The following is a 22,586-nucleotide window of genomic DNA, read 5'->3' on the forward strand; positions in this document are numbered from 1 at the left end:
GCATGGCTTCTAAGCTAATGAGCTCAATTTCAAAAATTAAAAGCCACGTTGCAGACTAAGAAAGAGCTACTAATATTGAATTTTAAAAGGTAAATATAACATAAACTCAAAACTAAGGAAAACAAAGCTTAAGCAAAAAATGATGATTTGTCAACATATGCTGCAAGGAAGAATTTTTTTGACCTGTGATACAGATATACACGGCATTAAAGAGCAAAGGCATTGAAGAGCTTTCGTACACCTGAAATACACCTGAATGTAAAGTTTGACTGCAAAAATTTAAATGCCTCTAATGCAATTTGACACTTTTGTAGTTAATGATCGGAGTAAATATATTTTCAGACAATAAAAGTTTCGCGACATGAATCTTGCGTGTGACTGATGAAAATGGACCGCTTGACAACTAAGAAATGTGAATGCCAACTCCAAGAGCTCTTCAAAATCGCTATGAATTTGATTGCGTTCAAGCCGGTTTTGACAAAATTGCTTGTTTTGAGCGCTATCTTCATAGGAAATTTTTGAGTAAACTATTGGATTATAAAGGATTTGAATGAGTTTATTGGCTGTGAACCAATTGATTTCGTTAGATGCTTTTGCAAATTGGTTGAATGGTATTTCAAGTCCGATTCTTTTGCCATATTTTCTTTCAAAATAAAATTATAATAAAATTTAATTAATAGAAATAGTTCCAAATAATGAATTCACGAATATCACGTTGTCAATGAAGTCGGATTTTACTTCGCCAATTCAATTGTGACGGTTCTCTTCACGCATTTGCTCCAATGAAGTACGACTTAGGGTATATTCAATGAACTCGAATCAACTTCAAATTTTCATGGATTACTTTTGGTGTAAAAAGGACATCTCATGATGTTGCAGAAATGGCCACTCTAACGCACATGATGCGCATTTACACAACGATGAAAAGTTGTATTTGAACTTATTGAACACCCTGTATTTTGTTTTTGTTTTCTCTCGTTGTTTTTGTTTTCTCTCGTCGGCAGATGTACTTTTGAGTTTTTTGGGCTAATTAAGAATCAGCTCTCATACACTTTGTTTTAACATTTTTAAGCACTTTCATCTGAGCTGTGAGCTCAATTTGGAATCAGTTTCATCTTCAGTTCCCTAGCTACCATGACGAGACCGCTAATACTACTTCACAACGAAACGTTTAAGACTGTAATCGTTTAGCTTGTGATTAGATGTGGTGACAAATTTAGCATTTTTTCCAGTTTCGACAGCGATAAACGCCTATTAGTCAATTTAAAGTTCTGCATTCTATAATTCGATTATTTCGGTTTTCCAAACAGAGTCAGATTTGAATTGTGTTTGAAATGTTCTTTTTCGACAAGCAGCGATGATGAAATACGCTATTTTGTTGGATCAAGTTTGAAATATTTTTACAGTATCAGCGAGCTTCCATATCTTTAAAAAAATATTTTCTGGCTCCAAATTCAGATTTTTAATGAATTCGTCCTGCGATCAATTGGTTGCTATCCCGATGCCATTTGCGTGCTTAACAAAATCCCATTCAAAACCGATATAAACTGCTAATAGGCTCGGGGTGATTGAAATAGTTCCCCTCGATTGGGAACTTTAATTCATTATTGTTAAAGTTTGCGAAATCATCAGTTTCATAATCTGAAAACAAGTGCTGACAGAGAAAAAGTTAGTGAATAAGTTGAATTACTTATGTTTGTATATCATTTTCATATTTCGAGTATTTTGTCTCAAATATCGATTTAGTCTGAATATAGGAATCAGAAATTATTCTTTCCAGGCTAGCGGAAAAACACATGATTATCTGATTGTAATGGAATCTGTATTGGCTCAATTGTTCAAACGTTTAGACAATATTGATAGAATTATTTAATATTTGTGGCCAAACTTGAGTAAACATTTACAGTCTCCATTTATTTGACAAAAAAACTAAAACTAATGTATAAATTTTTACCAAGAATTCCATTATTGACTTTAAAATCTGTTTCATCTTGAAGAGTCACGTCAGGTGTGGAAATCGCAAACGTCAGCGGTTTTTCTTCATATTTCCCTCCGAAGCATTGTTGTTGTGTTTATTCAAATGCCAGACAGAAAATGGAAATGAACTGGTAATTTTCAGTTGACTCTACCACCTCCTCCGCAAACTCGATAAATTTATCCTTTAATGGCGTACTGAGCTGTAGCTCTATCACCTGGCCAGCGCAGCCCCCCTTTTGCAAGCGGAGTGTCGGAGTGTGGGTTACATAAGGCTGCCTAGGATACCCGAAATGCGGGAGCTCCACCTTCACGTGCTACCGATTGGACGAAACTGGAAATTATATAAAATTTATAAACAGTTGCCAATCGTTGTGTGTGAGCAGTGATTTCAACCCGTCGTAGTCGCTGGGTTGGGGTCTACTTGCAACACAAACGAAACGGTCACAAATACAATCGTATTAATCGTATAAGTTTATGAGGGTGGCACGTTATGCGCATGTCCTTTTTAGCTACCAACACACGAGACCAGCGTAATGATCACCACGTGAGAGTGAGAGCATGGCTCCGGTGGAAATTCCGTCACCCCCAAAGTGCACTGGCAGGATTTGAGCGGCAAGGACTAGCAAAGGCGAAATGCCTTCGTGGACTGCGTGGCCCAAGCAGACGAAAGTCGACTGTCGTTCTATTCGGTGCGGGAAATTCGGTGCAGCTTACGCAGTGGGCCCACGGAGACCCATTTTAGCTCAGCAGCTGCAGCAGCCCGGGCTTGCAAGGCATTCCAGCAGCAGTGTGGCAGTACCATCGGGACCCTGGTGCAGTGCTGAACGTTGCAGTTTATGCTGGTGGACGGGGGTGAGCAGGCGAATGGGTTGTGCTTTTGGAGAACCCATTCCTGGAATTTCGAAATTTCTGTGGGCTGCAGTGGATTATTAACGGATGCGTTAATTAGATATAAAAAAAGTGCAGGGGATATTTAAAGTGTACAGCAGCAAAAAGTGTTCCGGTAGTGTATAATATAAAGCTTCTAGTAAAATGTTCATCACCCAGTGGCTTTAGTATTAAGTGGTGTGCGCGATTTTCAATCACAATTAAAATAGCAATTAAATGAGATGAATGTGTAAAATGTAGTGATTTCTAGAATAAATGCCATAAGGATAGTTCCTGAAATTTTGAATGTAAGTCATTCTTTTGTTAGTTTTTCCTATATCGCTAAGACCTTGTGTAACGTGTTACGTAATTAACGAAATAGGGCACTGCGCATGCCAATTGCGAATGGAATACTGAGAAGCGTTTGACCCAACTGCAGATAAGGTCGTTGAAAATTTCTTATGGCATACTTTGGGTTTTCAGATTATTTCTGCCACTATCGTTTATTGATGATGGATCTGTTGCAATAAAAGTATACTTTCTTATTACGGAATAACCTGTGTGCTTTATGCATTGCGCACAAGCAAATATGATTGGTATTTTTACAAATTTTCGAGAAGTCAAATGTCAAACTTAATTCCAGTTTTCAAAAATGTCTCGGGCTTTAATAAAATATGATGATAACAAAAACTTCTATCCTGAATAATAATGACCAATGATTATGGATACCTAGCTCCCAGCTACTGGTCTATCAAGCCAGTCGTCGTATGTTCGAACCCCGACTGGGAGAGAATGTTAGTGTCAGTAGGATCTAAGCACTAGCCACGCGATTGTCCTGAACACTAAAACAGTTGGCAGTGAAGTATGTGTCAAATAAACAGAACAGCGCGAGTCACCTCGGCTCTAGTTCTGAATAAGAAGAAAAAAAATATTATGGATACATTAGAAGTGTTGGTAAAATAAATCCATAATTAGAATGCATGTTCCGAAATGTTTTAAAAATACTTGTTTGCTCTTATCAAAGAATGCTATTATAAGGAACGCTAACGTTATCATAAAAATATAAACGGATATTAAGGATTATCATTGTACTATATACTATAGCACCATGTATATTTTATATTTTTTCCGGACCTCCCAGCTGGTTCTGAAAAACGATGCTGGTCTAGCAAGCAAGTTGTCGTATGTTCGAGTTCCAGCTCGGGAGAGACTGTCAGGAGGATGCTAGCGCTAGCTCCGCAATTGACCTGTACATTGAAACAGTTGGTTGCAAAGCCGGTGCATAATGAACAGAAGGTTGAGTTTCGAATCGGAACGTAGCATCAAGGCTTGGCTTTGTTTTTTGATTATATATTTTATGATGTAAATTATTCTAGAAATATCATTTCATTTTGATAGAAATATGGTTTTTACAACATCAATTTCTATGCAGATTTATACGCGTAGTAACGGCGGACACAAAATGGCTGTTTATTATCCTCCGCTCAAGTCAGTTGTGGAAAAGAAAATTCGTAAAAATATCAAAAGCATATACACAATGGTGCATTATTCTCTGAATTTCACTGAGTCAATAGGTAAAAATAGAGGAGATAGTTAGTAACGTGATTCAAAAATATACTGAGTGTTAGTTTGAGATGTGCCCTACAAGATAATAATTTCTTTCCGTACAACCTACTAAGGCAAGAATGGGTCTCAGGAGATATAGAAAGCAAAAGGAATCGAAGCTCAGTAAAAACCACATTCGTTTAACCAAGAGCTTTGAAGTTATAGGAACAACTGCTATGCCTAAGCAGTAGAGCACTTTGCTTTAGCATCGGACTACCGAATTTCGCTGCCTTTTATCAATAAATCTGTTAATCCACAAGGTAGTATTTAAGGTTTTGTGGCATTTTATTGTCATATTTAAAGGTTTTTGTGTTCCTATTATTAATTAGATGAAGATTTGACGTGTTGCATCGACGGTATTGAGCTACGCACATTAGAGTGGCAATGCTTGTATGAAAAAATTTCATCATCGAATTTCAAGAACCGACCATATAAATTTTGTTCATTGGCCCAAAACAATGATCTATGCAAAATTTAGCTCAATCGGACATGATTTAGGGGTGCCTCAAAGCGCTCAAAGTTGTGATTTTTTGACCTTTGATAAACTTCCACTTATAAATGCATAAAACGTCGTGATCTGCCCGCATAATCAATAACTATAACGACATGCTTAACAGCCTATTCGAGGTATAGTCCGAACTGTCTGAGTTATCGTTAAACCATATAGAATCTCGTCCGTTTATGGTTCCTATTAATTAGGGGTGTTATCTCGAAAAAAAATTTTTGATCGTAAATCGACCTTCTGGATTTTCTGAGCAACCGGGGCTTAACATGGAATATTTTAAAACGGGCTGCTAAAATGGCTCACAGTTGGTTTCAATCCAGATGTGAATTATTTCAATGTTTATTTGGTATCTTAAACTTGATTTTCATTAGAGTGGTTCATTTATTTTTTACTAGGGTGGTTCCAAAAACAATTAAAATGAAATTTATTGTTATTGAATAGGAAAAAGCAATCATAGTAGGAAATCTATGTCATTAATGTTGCGATACTCATGCCATTACTAGCAATATTTATTAATTTAAAGAAAACTAATTTTTCTTTAAATATCATTAAATTTCATAGATTTTGTAGTTATTGCGGAAAACTAGTTGGTCCATCTTGGTGATATATCAAGTATAAGATGTCAAATAGGCAAATAAATATGAGCATTTTTCCTACTAAACCACTTAAAATTAAATTTTTATTGTGTTTGGAACCACCCTAGTAAAGAATAAATGAACCACCTAAATGAGATCGAGTTTGAGATATCCAAAGAACTTTAAAATAATTTAAATTTGGTTTGGAACGAGTTGTTAGTCATTTTACTAGCCAGTTTTAAAATACGGCTAAGTCTCAGAAGGCCGATTTTCGATCAAAATGTTTTTTTCGAGATAACGCCAGATCTCGTCGTTTTATGCATTTTTAAGACATTTGATTTCGAAAAAAAAATTTCGATTTTCCCAATTTCCTGTACTCTCCCCTTGGTAGATTTTCGAGGATCGAAAAATCACAACTTTGAGAGCTTTGAGACACCTTTGATGTCCGATTGAGCTGAAATGTTGCACAGATGATTTTTTGGACCAATAAACAAAATGTACATGGTCGGTTTTAGAACTTTGACATGACCATTTTCGCTGTCACCCTAACGCACATAGTGAGTGACTTTGGTGTTCTGCTGATCAACTTGTGTCGTAAATCTGATAAATAGAATGATAAACTTTAGTAGTCCTTACAAAATTATGAACTTTAGTGACCCCTAATCCCTATACCGGGTTGTATTCTAATTCACGAACACACCCTTACGAGCCGATCACAAACGGTATAAGCAGAGTCTATGTGTATATAGAGTCGCGCAAAGAGAAAATCTATCGTTTCGGCAACACAGTTTTTGTGCCGTTTGTTGACAAGAACTATACAGTTCTGTTTTTCACCATGCATAAGCGAATATCATTTTTAGAAATTCTTCACAAGGTACACAGTTTTGAAAGATTACACTGGTGATGTTTTGTTAAATTTGTTTAAATTTAAGTGAACCAGTGTACAGCTTTAATGTAGGATTGAAATGTGTCAGTAAAACTTCGGAAAAACACATATTCTTTATTACGCTCAATTACAACACTTTTCATCCACTCCTAACATTATCACCTTGTTTATTTACATTGCTCCATTGGTACCCTCGTTTGACACTGATTTGGCTCCTGAGCAAAATCGCGCCAAATGACCGATGGTCGAATATCGACCATTTTTGATTTGAATGAAACTTTGCACACGTATTTGGCTTAGCAAACTGAGCATTTTTCACAGGTGGAGAAATTTTTTACACCCATGATTTACATTCTAAAAGGGCGTATGCCTTTTGGCATAGGTTTTATTCGAAGCATTGTAGCCCAGAAACCGTTAGTTGTATAGAAAAACTGTCTGAGAATGAGTTGTAGGGAATTAAAGACGCACAATGAAAAAATATATCCACTGTACAAAAAAAAATTTTTTTTGACCAAAAAAAAAATTAAAAATAAACATTAAATTTCAATTTAAAAAAAAAGAGTTGAGTTTTTTTTTAATTTTTTTTTTAAAGAAACTTGATGTTGATACGCAACTTTAAAAGAAAGTCCAGGATGGAGAAATGAAAAATATTTTTTTATGGTAGATTAATTTTTTTATAAAAATCCTAATTTAAATATTTTTCAAAATATTTGTATTCTGATGATATTAAAAGATGCAGAGAGTCATTCTGAATCAAAAAGATCTTGGTAGTAAACATTCTAAAGGCATCGGTTTTCGAGTTATTTTAAATTTAAGCTCGAAAAATTAATAATATTTCGGAAAATACACGTTTTTCTCAACTTGTCCATGGTTCTCCAGCAAAAACCATACGTTCATTGGAATGCTTGATCAAAAATATACAATTCATTCTTTGACAACAAAACGATTGGATAAATAACTCAAGCGCTAAACCTTAGCCTACCTACACGTTCCCCCTTGCCGAATGTTTTATAAAAAAATATGTTTGTCGTGCAACACTACCTACGTGTTTACTAATAATAACTGTTTGTAAAGTACGCAACCAATAACTACTGGATTACCTATAATATCTGTTTTCGTATATAAATACGATTGCACTACTCCAGATGTGTTAGTAACAGTTTGCATTTTGTGAAGATGAATAAAGTGAAAATGGAATACACCAAGCCCAAATGCTGTAAACCCTTTCCTGATCATCGGTGCTCATCAAGCTTACGCAAATTAAACGAAATTGACTTTTTCAACATCGATTTTTTTTGGGACACCCTAATATACAAGTAAAGCGGAGTGTTTGATTGATGGTTTTTAACTAACTCACATACGCGTATTATCAACTCGCGACATTCAGAGTGCTTAAGGATAAAACACCGGACTCATTAGGGAAAACAGTATGAATTGTTATACATTTTTTTCGCGTATTTCTCACGTTTGTGTAATAATATTGAAACCAATAACAAAAGAGCTCGATATCGTTATTTGAACTAGAAACTACGCGCTGCTTGGTTGTTTCGCTCATAGAACGTAAATTATGTACGATCGCGTGTAAAGAAATATTTTGAAACGCGAGTGTTGTCTCTAGTAATCATTGCCCTCTGTCGACGCAAAGCCTACCTATTAATTGTGAAAGCCGGCAAAGCTTCATGCAAGCCACAAGGTTCCAAAAAAATGCAAAGGCATAGAAGAGTCAAAACATAGTACCAAATTTGTTATCAGAACTCTGAAATTATCATAACTAGTAAACAATTATTGTGGATTCGTGCTACTTCGACACAAAACCTAGTCAAAATTATCGAAAAATATCTATATAATGTTTCTTAAAAGCTAGAAAAATCGAAAAATAAAAACACCAAAACTCAAAGAAATAATAGTATTCAATTCACTTAACTGGTGGGTGTGTACGTGTGTATGTGCACCTTTTATTCGCACTCACTCTTCTCAGAGATGGTCTGACCGATTCTTTTTATCTTGATGTCAAATGAAGGGTCTATTTGCCGCTTAGGTTGCTATTGAATTTCATTGTAATCAAACTTTTAGTATAGGCGCTGCGACAAAATGTGAAAATCGCTTCTATATCTTAGAAGCTATGAACATAGTTGAATTCAAATAATGGGATTTAAAACCCTTAAACAATGAATTTCATAATGTTTTTAGCATGTGGTTTATAAGTTATAGGAAGAAACGTAACCCGGAGACTGTTTAAAACTATAGCTACGATCAAAATATGTGGCCTCAACAACATTTAAATTTGATATTGTACTATTTCTATGTTTGCGGCCTTGCTCGGGATTGAAGTTGAAATTAAAAATCATTTTTATCATTTCACTTTTTCTTTAGCACAAATAATAAGTCAAATTTCACATACTACATATACCTAAATTATTACTTCATATATAACATCAATATTCTAGTACCCATAGAGTGGATATTAAAGTGGTGAATCGTTATATGGAAAAACGAAACTTGATAGCAGAAAGCCAGAACCAAGTTTTTTTTTATATTTAGGGCCCCAAACAATCCTAAATTTATCGGAAGTCGATTGGATTTGTTTTCGCTTGGCGCATTGCATTTCAAATTTATATGGAGATTTGTATGGAAAAACAAACTTTTCCATTCTAAAGAGCTCAAAATGGCCCAAACCATAGGTTTCATAACTTCAGATGGTAGGTTTTTTGATGCCTAACAACTTGACCAAAGACACTAAAGAGCTGGGGTGTTCCAAAAAATACTAGAGCTGCTCAAAGTAGATTAAGTCGAAATTTATGTTGCAAATCATTTTTTCTGCCAACACTGCCAGTGTACCGGCGTCAGTCAGATTTCCATCAGAAGTAACCACTGAAACACGTTGTAGACTCTACCTACGCCTAGAATATTGACCTAAATTTGTTTACTTGATCCAGTTGAGTATATAAACTCGTTACGACAGGTTACTTCTGATGAGAATCTTACTGACACCGGTGCATTGGTAATGTTGGCAGAAAACAAGATTTTCTGCATTTAAATCGACATACTCAACTTTGAACAGCTATAGCTCTTTTAAGGGACATTCTAGCTCTTCAGTGTCTTTTGCAAAGTTGTTCGGCGTCTAAATACTATACTTTAACATAATGTATTGCATTATTAGAGAATTATTGAGCTTTCTAGAAAGGTAAATGCAAAAAAGTGGGTTTTCCCATAGAAATTTTCATACAAATTTGAAGTACAATGCGCCAAGCGGAGACAAAACTAATCAACTCCCGGTAAGTTTAGGGTTGTGTGGGGCCCCAAAAGGAACTAAAAAAACTTGGTTCTGGAAAATCGATCGCTTTTCCCCACCCTAGATATACCTTCATTGAAATGTATTTGACAATTGAAGGATGTTTTCCAGAAACCGGAAGCTGCGAAATCGGGTTTCAATGTGAAATATGGAGTTTACTCCCGGCTTGCAGGCCCGGGATAATGTTCTTAAAAAACATTGGGTAATGTTTGTCCCTTTATGGTTGTTTTCCAGAAATCGGAAGCTACTATGTATCTAGAAATTTAAAATGGCGTCCTAAGTTGATTTCTGGCCTCTGGGTGTAACGCTTCCGCAATTCTCATAATGGATAATATTTGGTCATCTTAAGTTGATTTCCAGAAACTGAAAGTCAGCATCTTCGCCATTGTAATACCCGGATTAGGCAAAATTTGCCCATTTTAGGATGTATTCCGGCAACCAGAAGTAGTCATCTGGATTTTTCGCGTGATGTATTTGAAACATATTTATTTCATGGTATTTCCATATGTATGTTTTAATGTCTGCTCATATCTGTGTGAATGTTAGGTTTTGAATGTTCGGTATAGTTGTGCTGTTGGCTATTTCTTATTTAGAGTAAAAAATGAAACCAGCAGAAATTTTCGTGGAGTATTTTTTCTCTTGAATTGTGTAAATCTATTTTAACATATAATAAGTTTGAATGAGAAAGGCTGGGTCTCACCGCTAGGGGGATAAATTTGGGTTTTTATGTTTAAACACGGTTTTAAGAGTTGACACTTTATTGCGAACAAAAAAAAATACTACAAGGTATACAGCCCTAGGGTTGTATGAAATGGTGACGTGGGACCAAGGATGGAAAAAATCGTATCGCATAACAATCATTCGGGTATCATTCCTGAACGTGCTATTCATAAGCTCTCAATCTCAGCAAACCTTTGCTATTGAGAGGTACACATGCTCACGCATGCAAGAGACACACGGCGTGTAAAAAGAGCAACTTTATTTTAAAAAAATGGGCATCGCCAAAATCTTCACCATTTGAAAATATAGCTTTTTACCTTTCATTTGGGACCCTCCGGAAAATCATCCATCGCGGGCTTTCGAACAACTTTTTTTTCATTAAAAAGTATTCTGACAGCAAAGCGTTTAACTACCGAGAGGATATTACGGTGCTACAAATAAAAAAAAATGCAAGAACTTTTGAAGTGACGCAGTGAAGGTTGTAAGTTTAGTCGCGTGCAACTTTCGCTAATACTAGAATTTTTTCAAACACCCCTAAAACTTGAAATTATGGTCAATATGCCGGTTTTTTTCACCTCAGCGCATGAAATATTTTTAACTCATTTGTTTTCCAACCGATTTAGAATGTTTTAGCCGTTTTGGAAAGGGGAAAAAAACAGTTTTCAAAATATATACAGGTTTGTGCTAACATCATTAAAATATGTTGAGTTATTCGAGCGTAAATCTAATTTTTTAAACTTCTCCACGCAAATTTTTAACTTTACTTGAAATTTGTCAGTTATTTTTGTAAGAAAAGTACTACAAGCACACAAACACTTTGAAACTATAATAAATTATGAATAAAATAGAAGCTGTTGTATGAAAATCGGCAGATACCGTGGAATGGGGTGAAATTGATCACCTGGAAATTTGTGAAAAAAAATACTAATTAAAAGATACTGATCTTACAAAACTAGGCAATGTTTACGAGTCCTAAAATGCAGCTTTTGAAAGATTCACATACCTGTCCAAGTTAACCTTTGCATGCCCGGCACCATTTTACCATATTTTCGAAAAATTATTCTAACTCAGTCAAAACTCATTAAAATTTGATCGAACAAGTTTCTAAATCACAAAAAAGTATTGAATTTATTTGAAGTAATCTTAACTAGGGATTAATAGAAAAGTAAGTAAAGTTTGATAAAAGCTCAAAATATATAATTTTCAACAATGATTTTTCCATACCATCAAAGTAATACTGATGAATTCACAGGAAACTTCAGAGCTACAGTTTGCAACAAACCGAATTGGAATCGATCTAACAATGATCAAATGAGAGCAAATTTAGCAAACTGCAGCTCGTGAACCAAAATGACCTAACTTTAACCTGAAATATCGTTATTTTCGTTTCCAAACTACCTGTGATTGATATTTTTCTGTCCAGAAATCATCATTTATCATAAACATTTCCAATAGAATGTATGGATTTCAGGGATGATCAATTTCACCCCGATTTATCTCATATTACTTCATAGAATTCTCGAATTTATTTCATGAATTTCACGACAGAAATTTTACAAATAGCCATAGGGGTTTTCTAGAGAACATGCCAGTACTTGTTTTAAATATATACTATTTTGGGAAAAATGTACATGAAGCTAGTTAATTAGAAAATATTATAAAAATTGATCAATTTCACCCCGTTCAATGGTACTTGGTGGTACAAGGGTAGGTTGTAGCTCTAGTAGTAGTGTAGTTTTTCAAATACCCTTAAAATTTGAAGTTGTTGTCAAAACTCCGGCTTTGAACTGTGGTTCACATGTTTATTTTCAACTCTGTCATTTTTCCATCAATTTTTTATATATAGATCGTTTTGGAAAGGGAACATCTATAAATGACGTAGCTTTTTTAGCCCTCCCCCATAGTAGCAGTTTTCTTAGTTTCATATTTGCTACGTAGCTTGGCTTGACCCCCCATTTTCCTCCCGTCACATTTCGTCACAAAACTGCAAACCCCCACTTCCCCCTCGAATGCGACGTCATTTATAAATGTTCCCAAAGGCGAAAAATAGGGCTTTCAAAATGTATAGATAGATCTGTAATTTTCACTTGGGTGTACGTGCAATAAGTAGTTTTAAAAAAAATTAAATATATTATGTTTTTTCTTTTAATTTGAGAACAAATTTTCACACATTTTTATAAAAATGTACTTTAAATGCTCTATCATTTGTAGGGATGGGAATCGGAAGCGAAAGTATCGATATTTGGCATCGCGATATATTGAAACGATTCGATATCAAGTAGCAAATATATCGCAATAAAAGTATCGATATTTCAGTATTATCGTAATACCGAAACGGCTGAAGTGCAAAACGAGAAAACGAACGAAACCGATAATCACGCAGTTTTGCTTGTGAGAGAGTTGCATCGGTTTGTTCATAAGCATAAACAATTTTCCAAATTTTCAAATGGATCATATATTTTTAACAGTGATAGATAAAACAGAAAATTCACTTTAAATGGAATCAATCAAACGTAAATTCATTGAATTTTAGGGAGTTGATGGAAATCAACTAGAAGACAACATGCGATTGGTGAAGATCATGATTCACATAAAAAAAACACGAACGCAGCAGTTGAAAAATATGCTGCTTGTTGGTTCGAATATCAACACCAACCTTCCGGCGCAACAGTGTCCAGAGATTATCTATGATGATGAAATGATGATGAAAGGATCGTAGCTGTGATTCACTCCAAAGATTTACGATATGTAAATGAAAAATTTGCAATAAGAAAAACCTAGGGACAATCATTCATATTTTATTAATATTCATTTTCTCGACGATTTTCCGATTGTCCATTCTAGTGATAAGTATCACAGACAGTCAGGGAAAATCCACACTACTGTATACGCTGCTAGAGAAAACTGTATATTAGAGAAAAAAAGCACTCATCGTTAAGGCAACTATCAACATCAAAACGAAAGAGCGATTATCGTGGTTCTGAAAATATTGGATGTATTATTTGTATTTCATTGTTTCTATGGCCACTAAAAGCCCCGGTAGGATCTGTTCTGGAAGGAATATTTCGGGGGCATATCACCATGACACCCAAAATAATTTTTTTTTAAAGATGACCTGTGAAAGTAATTTTATGAACTTTGAACCAATGACTGTTAAAATTCTGTTTAAATATTCATAAAATTGTTAAGTTTCGAAACATATCTCGAAAAACCGGTTTCCCGAAAGTAAAATTTTTTTCCTAGCACCGTTGGCACTGATTTCTAAGTAAAGAAGTCGCTGAATCTTTTCATGCTAAAACTATCCTCGTCGGGTATGTAAGAAGTAGAAAAAATTTAAAAAGAAACATGTACACAAAAAACCAATTGCGTTGTAAACTTTTCAGTTCATCGATAGCGAATTTACGTGTGCATGCCACGCTTTGAGAAAAATATTTCATTTCAAGGGTTTTTGCATCTCAAATGTAATTGTCATAAAGTGCGTGATAACAAGAGAATATTTGCTTTCTTCTTTCCCATATTTTCACATTCAAGTATCAGCAACACCGCCAACGCGAGTTTTCTTCCGATATTTTTCGAGTATCGAATAAAAATATATCGATATCCGATAATATTGCTTGCTGAAGCATCGATGCCAAATACTCGATATATTGAAAGAAAAGTATCGATACACGCGGCATCGATATAGTATCGCACATCCCTAATCATTTGTCACAATCTACACGAGGTGGCATCAGAAGTTGTTGCATTTTCTTCTATTGGTAGCACCGTGGAAAAAACAGCCCAAATATTATTGTTCGATGAAAGTCAAAAATTCTGATTTCCTTAAAAAACATGTTACTCGAATTATCAGCCGATTTACAAACAAAAGCTTCTATTTTTTATCGAAATTGCATAGAGTTTCAAACTGCTATTGTACTTGTAGTACTTTTCTTACAAAAATAACTGACAAATTTCAAGTGAAGTTGAAAATTTTCGTGGAGAAGTCAAAAAAATTAGATTTACGCTCGAATAACTCAACATATTTTAAAGGAGTTAGTAAAAACCTGTATGTATTTTGAAAACTCTATTTTTCCCCTTTCCAAAATGGCTAAAACATTCAAAATCGGTTGAAAAACAAATTTATTAAAATTAATTTTCATGCGCTGAGGTAAAAATACCGGCATTTTGACCATAACTTCAAATTTTAGGGTGTTTGGAAAATTTCCAGTATGAGCAAAAATTGCACTCGACTAACTTACAACCTTCACTGTGTCGCTTCGAAAGTTCTTGCATTTTTATTTTCATTTGTAGCACCGTACTATCCTCTCGGCAGTTAGACGCTTTGCTGTCAGAATACTTTTTAATGAAAAAAAAAGTTGTTCGAAAGCCCGCGATGGATGATTTTCCTGAGGGTCCCAAATGAAAGGTAAAAAGCTATATTTTCAAATAGTAAAGATTTTAGCGATGCCCATTTTTTTAAAATAAAGTTGTTTTAGGATACACGCCGTGGACAACTTAGAGCAAAGAAATATATGGCAGCTTTCATTGATGTTTGTTTTAGTATTGCCTGCTTTAGGCGGAGCGAGCAACATATAGCGAATGTTTCACGAAAGAATCGTGAACGATTGCACTCAAGCGATCGCAACGATTCTTTCAAATGTTGGTTGCTTGTAGGTGGAATTCCGCTACTCCGCGTCGTGCTTTCACCGTGATATACCACGATGATTCTTGGTGATTTCAAATATCACATGCTAATGCACCATGCTACAATTTCCGTTAGCATTGATGATACCTGCTTGCTCCGGTAAGCAAACAGTTGAACGCAATCTAACGTTCATTTGGATTCATAATTTTGTATCACTGGAGATAATATCTCAAAGATTCTCGCGATACTGTTGAATGCAAGTGAATTTGGCTACAATAAATACTATTGTGTTTGAATCATTCAGTCTCCTTCTTTTGGAACTCTTAGAAGCGAAAAACAATCAGCAGCGTTTCTATGGAAAGCTTGTACGCGATATCTGATGAATCAAAGAACACATTTGCATGAAATATTGCTAGTGAGTGAAAATTTCCATGCTTGCGTGGGACTATACACTGTAATTAGGGGATTTTTTATTACAAAATATACAGAGTCTGCAGACAGAATCAATGTGTTTGCTCAGTGACTGTACGTATTTTTATTTTCAGCCACCCCTGGAAATCAATTTTTGAAATATATTCAACAACACTCGAAAGAATATCGTGTATTATTGACGATATTATGCCTGTAGTATTTTTTGTGCAAAAAACATGTATTTGACAATGCACAAGCATATCGTGCTCGTTGAAAAAGCACCAAGAATTTCTCGTAATGCGTCAAAGTCAGAATTAACCCTATGTCCAATAATACTTACGTTATCATAATGAATGGTTTTGTCTTATTTAACTCTAATTAAATCAAATCAATAATATGGATCTTACTTTCAAAATAATATGGAAGCCCTTACAAAGGTTTATTAATTGGCAAACATAAGAAGATATTTTAAACAAAATTACTAACAAGTTCCAGCAAAAAATCATAGCAATCAACAATTCCATTTTTGTTTTTTGCTTGACAATTTTTTCATTTGCCCACAACTACATTCGCTGTATGACGAAGACAACTAATATACATACGTTTATTATGGTAAAGCTTAGTATTATAATATATCATCTAACAATTTTGAAATGTTAAAATAGATTCTGAATGAAATTTAGTAAATAAACCAAAAATTCACAAGCATTCGCAGGCTCTTAGTCTTCTAAAAATGTATATATTTGGGAATTTACTCTTTCGATACTATCCGGTCACGTTTATTTAGTGAATATCGAAGATAAAATTAAATAAATATCCGTTGCAAAAATTTACAATTCTTGTTTAGTAATTGATGGTAATCATATTTATAAGATAAACTTTCAATCACCATCAACAGCAGCATTGCATTTTTTTCTCTTTACAGTACGAACAGTACCGTTGCAGTACGAATCGAAGTGTACCGCTGAAATGTATGAATAGAAGAGTACCGCTGCAATCATAGAGAACGAGAGAGCTGCGGTTCTTTACTCCACAGGTACTGTTGCTTTTACTGGCATGTTTTCTTTCAAGACATCGGTTTTTATTAGGTTCTGAAAGCAGGTTTAGGAATTGTTCAAGAGTGGGGATTGTTTCAAACTTTTCAAAAAACATTTACCTTCGAGACATCATATTAGTCTAAGCTCATGGAAGAAAAAATAAATTGATATATTGCATGGCTGTCCAACGTACGGCCCGCGGGCCACATCCGGCCCTCTGGTTCATTTCTCGCGGCCCGCGTTAAGTTTTGAAACACGTTTCACATTTGGCCCACGTGTTGACGTCTTCGGATTGTAATTTGTAGTGATACAAAACATAATTCAAACTTATTTCAACTTATTAACCCTCTAGTGCCCAGCGCCGCCTCTAGACAGGCCTCAGTCGAACCTTTAAAAAGCTTCAATAAATACTCAAAAAATGTTTATGAAGATTTATAGTGATTTTACCGAAGTCCGTCTAAAAATTAACTTGTGCACTAGAGGGTTTACGAGTAATGACATCCGTATCAACATTTCAAAAATAAAAAACGGCTTCAAAAAATGAAGGCAGTAAAGAGATAGTTGTCGTTCATCTTTATCAGACGAGAATTTAGAATCATGTTTGCGGATTTTGGTATCCGATTTGTTCTGGAAAAAAAGCCAATAGTTTCAAGTTTCTCATTAATCTCCAAACCCATGTTATTTTAAAATCTTACAACAATAAATATAAATCCTGTTTTACCAAAGGAAAAATTCCAAAAAATCGTTGTTTGTTTTCCATATTTGTTATGGCTGTGGCTTGTAAGATTACTTTTATTCAACTGGTATCTTTCTTGGTTTTTCAATCTAAAACGAACTGCTTTTATATGAAAATCAAAGTTAACCAGCATGATATTCTAACATATAATTGCACATAATCTAAAATTTAGCTGAAATTTTAAAGTTTTCAAAATTTTGGCCCGACAGCTGTTGAGGATTATGAAATTTGGCCCGCGTGTCATAAAGGTTGGACAGGCCTGATCTATTGGGACGAAGAGACTCTGTCAATTTTGATTTCGATATTGATACAAAGAATATCATAGGGAACGGATGGTGTCCATTCACGTCGTCTGTGCTAGGAATGCTCGCATGTAATTGGTTCATTATTCGCGTAAATTTGTCATTGAAACTTTTTAACAATTTTACCGCTTATCAATGAAACTAGAGTGATAACTAGCATATTACAAAATTGTTCTACATTTTATCTATCCAACAACATATTGGTTATTGTTATCCATTATGTGGTTATGCGGTTTTTAACGTTTGAAATCTGGTAGCAATATTTATAATATTTTATGAATTTGGGTGAACTATCTAGTTGATGATGCACTGCAATTAGTCTGTTTTGTAATAACTGTTACACAAAAACGCTAAAAAGGAAGCAAAAAATATAACATGCATCTAGGAGAGACTAGCACGTGAAGTGATAAAGCATCTGAAGTTTTGGAAGTAAACTTAACCCGAATCAACCCATCATTTGCCATCATTTGAAACATTGAACATTTCTCGGCTTAGCATGAAGTTCAGTGACCTTTTCATCATTTGAGCCGTTGCGGAACAGAGTGGTCTAAAGACCATTTTTTTCAAAAATGAGTTTTTACATAAACCGCATCTACTCAAGAAGCTGAAGTTGGGAAAATAGAAAAATTTCGAAAAATCGAACTTTAAAGCTGATTTATACCATGTTGAAATTTCGTCCGAACAGAGTGGTCTATGTACATATATCGAGGTAATACTATCATGTAACATGTGATATGTAACTTGTCACTTGGCCTGTAACATGTTACACGTGATTTGTAACATGATACACGTAATGTAGAACGAAAAATATAACATATCAAATATCATGTAATATGTAACATGTTGTGTTACATGCAATGTTACACGTCATATGTTACATGTGACATGTCATTTACATCATATAACATGTGACTTTAGCCATTTTATATGAGTTATTGTTATTTTTATTTATGTTTATGTACATAGACCACTCTGTTCCGAAACGATACGAGGATTCCAGTGAAATATAAATGAAGTCAGAGTAGTCTATGTACATTGGTACGGTAAAATAATTTATTACGCCAAAAAAATGGCAATTTCATGTATTCACATGTTAAACCACTTCATAACCTTTATAGTAGAACATTTTGTTTGAAAGAATCCGTTAAAATGAATTTTACTCAGAGATTTTTCGAAAATTGCTTCTCCTGACCAATTTGCTCGATGGCACATAGACCACTCTGTTCCGCAACGGCTCATTTGGTAATACTTTTATGAAAACCAATAGATGCTACTTGGCAGAGAAAACCACATAATGTTAGTTTAGTTTTGTATGCTATCCAAAGTTAAAAAAATAAATTTTCACGGGGAATTCTGGGTTGATTCCGGTCAAAAGCAATGGGGAACACGGAGATGTAGTGTAGCAGAAAACACTCAATATTTAAGCAAATTGTGTATTGTACATTGTATATCTATTATACCTGTTCACCCTACTGAATAGTTGCTGAAAATGATTCTTCACAAAGAAACAACAAGATGTTAGCGCTCAAAATTTTTCGTGGTGCTCTGGTGTGTATCTGACAGACTCCCTCCCGATGAATCATTTTCGAGAGACTAACATGTCACGGAAACTTTAAAAATGTTATTTAATATTCTTGTATTCTTTCCGTACACTTTCAGATCACATTCAACACCTATCCTACGCAATGCCATGATCCAGTTATAACCATTGTTGAAAGCACCTGTTTGCACAATCTTGCCCAATCGCAATAGGGCCAAAGTAAGAAAAGGCTTCGTCTCTCTGTGTAAATAATCTACTCTGTAATTGCCACTTCGCACCGCAAAAGAGATGGCCGCCTTCGCTGCAATTAAGGATCGCGCTTCCAACGTGTTCGGCGGGTAAGTAATACCTACCAATATTAAAACAAAATACATGTTTAACCGATTGCCACTAAAGTGCCGCTCTAATACTAATTGTTTGTATTTTTCGCGTTTTCGAATGGGAACAAAATTTTTAGTTACAATTCCTAGCGAGTCTAAATAATCCTGATTAAAAATCCCACTTGAACGAGTACCTATTACGCATCATCGTGTTGGTAGGCTGTCCGATGCCGTTACCAAGATACGGTCCTACAGTTGTTTGGCGCAAGTTTTTCCATCCCATTAATCCATCCCTATGGATACAAAATTCGCTTTCCACTTGGTTCTGCATGGTTTGCTTATAGGTACACTATAGAGGCAAGAAAGATTTACGTTTTCGTATCACATAAAACCACTCTTTCCCAAAGAAGTCTTGAAGTTCGTTTGTTCAGTATTTTCCTCGGTATAACTAGCATTCAGTACGGATGTTTCTGCGGAGCAAAACTAGGCCTAACTGGAATATCTTTTGATATCATCTTCACCAACAAATTTATGACGTGTAAGCGGTTTATGTGGAATCGTATTACGGTAGTGCTGAAGGGAGAACAGCTACGCTTATCAGTTCCATACACGCTTCATTTATTCTGTCTAGATGATTGAGGTACTAGAAAAATGATCGACATGTTCTGAAATTGAACTCAATAGAAGGGATGCGTAGAATCATTTGTTTTGACGGCAGTCAAATAACGAAATATCTTCCTGAACGTTAAAGACACAATTGAAAATTAAATCCTGTTGCAGATTTTTGGTCACATAACGTTTGTATAAAAAGTAGGGGAATCTTAAAATAAAAGCCCAATATCTAATGGAAAAATCACAGGAGGGTTGTGTGCAAAGCCACGACCGCAAGGTTGAAGTAGAATACTTTATTTAACCCCTAACCGTATTGCGGCTTGTAACATCAAGCGATTTCGTTTGCTCGCTGCTGCGTGTTGCATCATGTTGCAACTTAGCAGCTGGGAGACGACGAAATTTTTTTCATGCTGATTGATTGAATCGACTTCACATTAGCTCTGCATAGTCGAACTAACTGCTTTTGTGAGGGTGTTCTAATAGGGCAGTTTGTTATTCAAAATCGCTTATGCTGATCACAGCCTTTGCGCTGCCCTTACAGTGGGGGGTTACCTCATTAAGGTAAAATTATACAACTGCAACAGAATTTGATTGCATCCCGCACGGAATGTCTGCTTGTGTTGATACCAGAAAATTATTAACCTTCAATTACTTGTTTATTTGTCTTCAAAAAGGCATTTTGCGGTTCAAAATCGGTTGCTGATCGCAGCCTTTGAGCTGCCCTAACAATGGGGGAATTAAGATACACGGACAACATGCACTGTGGAAGCTATTTCACATTCAGTGAATTAGACGGGCGCGACAGATTTAAATTGCTAGGATCCAACACAGAACGCTTGCTTCCCAAGTAACAATATTAGTTTTATCACAGCTTTATAGCTCTTAAAACAGCCAAAACAGCGCTATAAAACTTTGATAAAACCAGTTTTGTTACTTGGGTTGTGTTGTCAAAAATTCAATTCAATGCAATCTTCATGCTGCCCCAACACAGGGGGAATAATGGCTGTCTGGCGACACACGCTGAGAAAAACCCCTCTGCTCCTGAGACGTGGTGACCAACCACAGAGCTAGTGCTGCTGCTAAGGAAGGACGACTGCTGTTGTCGCTGTCTAGAACTATTATGAGCGGCTTCGGCTGAAACTGAGGCTCTTATATAGGCCAAATAGCATGTTTTCAATTGCAAGGTATATGATTCTGTCGACCGTGCTTGGGAAGCAATCATATAACTACCAATCAGAGGTCGAATTTTTCGTTTTAACAAGGCTTGACTATTTTCAATAGTACAATAGTGTGAATAATAGAATTACAATTATCTTATTTTGGGATGAATCTTAGAAGATTTCCCAATCTATTGCTGCAAGAACGAAGAAAATCCATCGAATACTAACCGATTTATTAGCATTTGAAATTGGACATATTTTTCACTTTCTTCGGTTTTAGATTTTCATTTCACATCCCTATGTAGCCGAACTTCCTGAAAGAAGTATTCTACTTCAAAAATACAAAAAAATATGATGTGAGAGGTTTTATGAGGATAGGATAGAATAGGATAGGATAGGATAGGATAGGATAGGATAGGATAGGATAGGATAGGATAGGATAGGATAGGATAGGATAGGATAGGATAGGATAGGATAGGATAGGATAGGATAGGATAGGATAGGATAGGATAGGATAGGATAGGATAGGATAGGATAGGATAGGATAGGATAGGATAGGATAGGATAGGATAGGATAGGATAGGATAGGATAGGATAGGATAGGATAGGATAGGATAGGATAGGATAGGATAGGATAGGATAGGATAGGATAGGATAGGATAGGATAGGATAGGATAGGATAGGATAGGATAGGATAGGATAGGATAGGATAGGATAGGATAGGATAGGATAGGATAGGATAGGATAGGATAGGATAGGATAGGATAGGATAGGATAGGATAGGATAGGATAGGATAGGATAGGATAGGATAGGATAGGATAGGATAGGATAGGATAGGATAGGATAGGATAGAATAGGATAGGATAGAATAGGATAGGATAGGATAGGATAGGATAGGATAGAATAGGATAGGATAGAATAGGATAGGATAGGATAGGATAGGATAGGATAGGATAGGATAGGATAGGATAGGATAGGATAGGATAGGATAGGATAGGATAGGATAGGATAGGATAGGATAGGATAGGATAGGATAGGATAGGATAGGATAGGATAGGATAGGATAGGATAGGATATGATAGGATAGGATAGGATAGATAAAATTAAATTAAACATACATGATACGGTTATGAAATTATTCTATGTGGGGCTGGTGTCGGTGAATAACAATGAATGTCTCTTTGTCAGGTAAGAAAACCTAAGTTGAAATATAGTAGTAATAAATCCCGTTATATTCGATATTATAGATTACAGCTTGGGATAATCTTTAAAAACCTTAATTATGTATCGCGAAAAGTTTGCATCAATATTCCTCAACTACGTGGGTAGATATCAAAAACCAATTACACCACCGATAGAATCGTGCCGGAATTCAATATCACTTGTATTTGTTGTCCTACACTTCGATCTCGAGGA

At 35.3% G+C, this 22,586-nt stretch overlaps 1 protein-coding gene across 2 annotated transcripts in view; it reads left to right on the forward strand.

Moving 5' to 3' along the window:
- Window positions 1-2,599: 2,599 nt before the first annotated feature.
- LOC129727701 (vesicular glutamate transporter 1) overlaps window positions 2,600-22,586 on the forward strand; it is a 156,355-nt gene continuing 136,368 nt past the window's right edge. The window contains exons 1-3 of one of the 2 annotated variants that reach the window (XM_055685768.1): window positions 2,600-3,152; window positions 16,388-16,498; window positions 19,197-19,415. In XM_055685768.1, the coding sequence (XP_055541743.1) occupies window positions 19,366-19,415 (50 nt within the window). In that variant the 5' untranslated portion in view covers window positions 2,600-3,152; window positions 16,388-16,498; window positions 19,197-19,365. The remainder of the gene's footprint in view (window positions 3,153-16,387; window positions 16,499-19,196; window positions 19,416-22,586) is intronic. The other variant, XM_055685767.1, reaches the window with a different exon arrangement.

Source organism: Wyeomyia smithii, chromosome 3, assembly GCF_029784165.1.
Source record: "Wyeomyia smithii strain HCP4-BCI-WySm-NY-G18 chromosome 3, ASM2978416v1, whole genome shotgun sequence".
NCBI lineage: Eukaryota > Metazoa > Arthropoda > Insecta > Diptera > Culicidae > Wyeomyia > Wyeomyia smithii.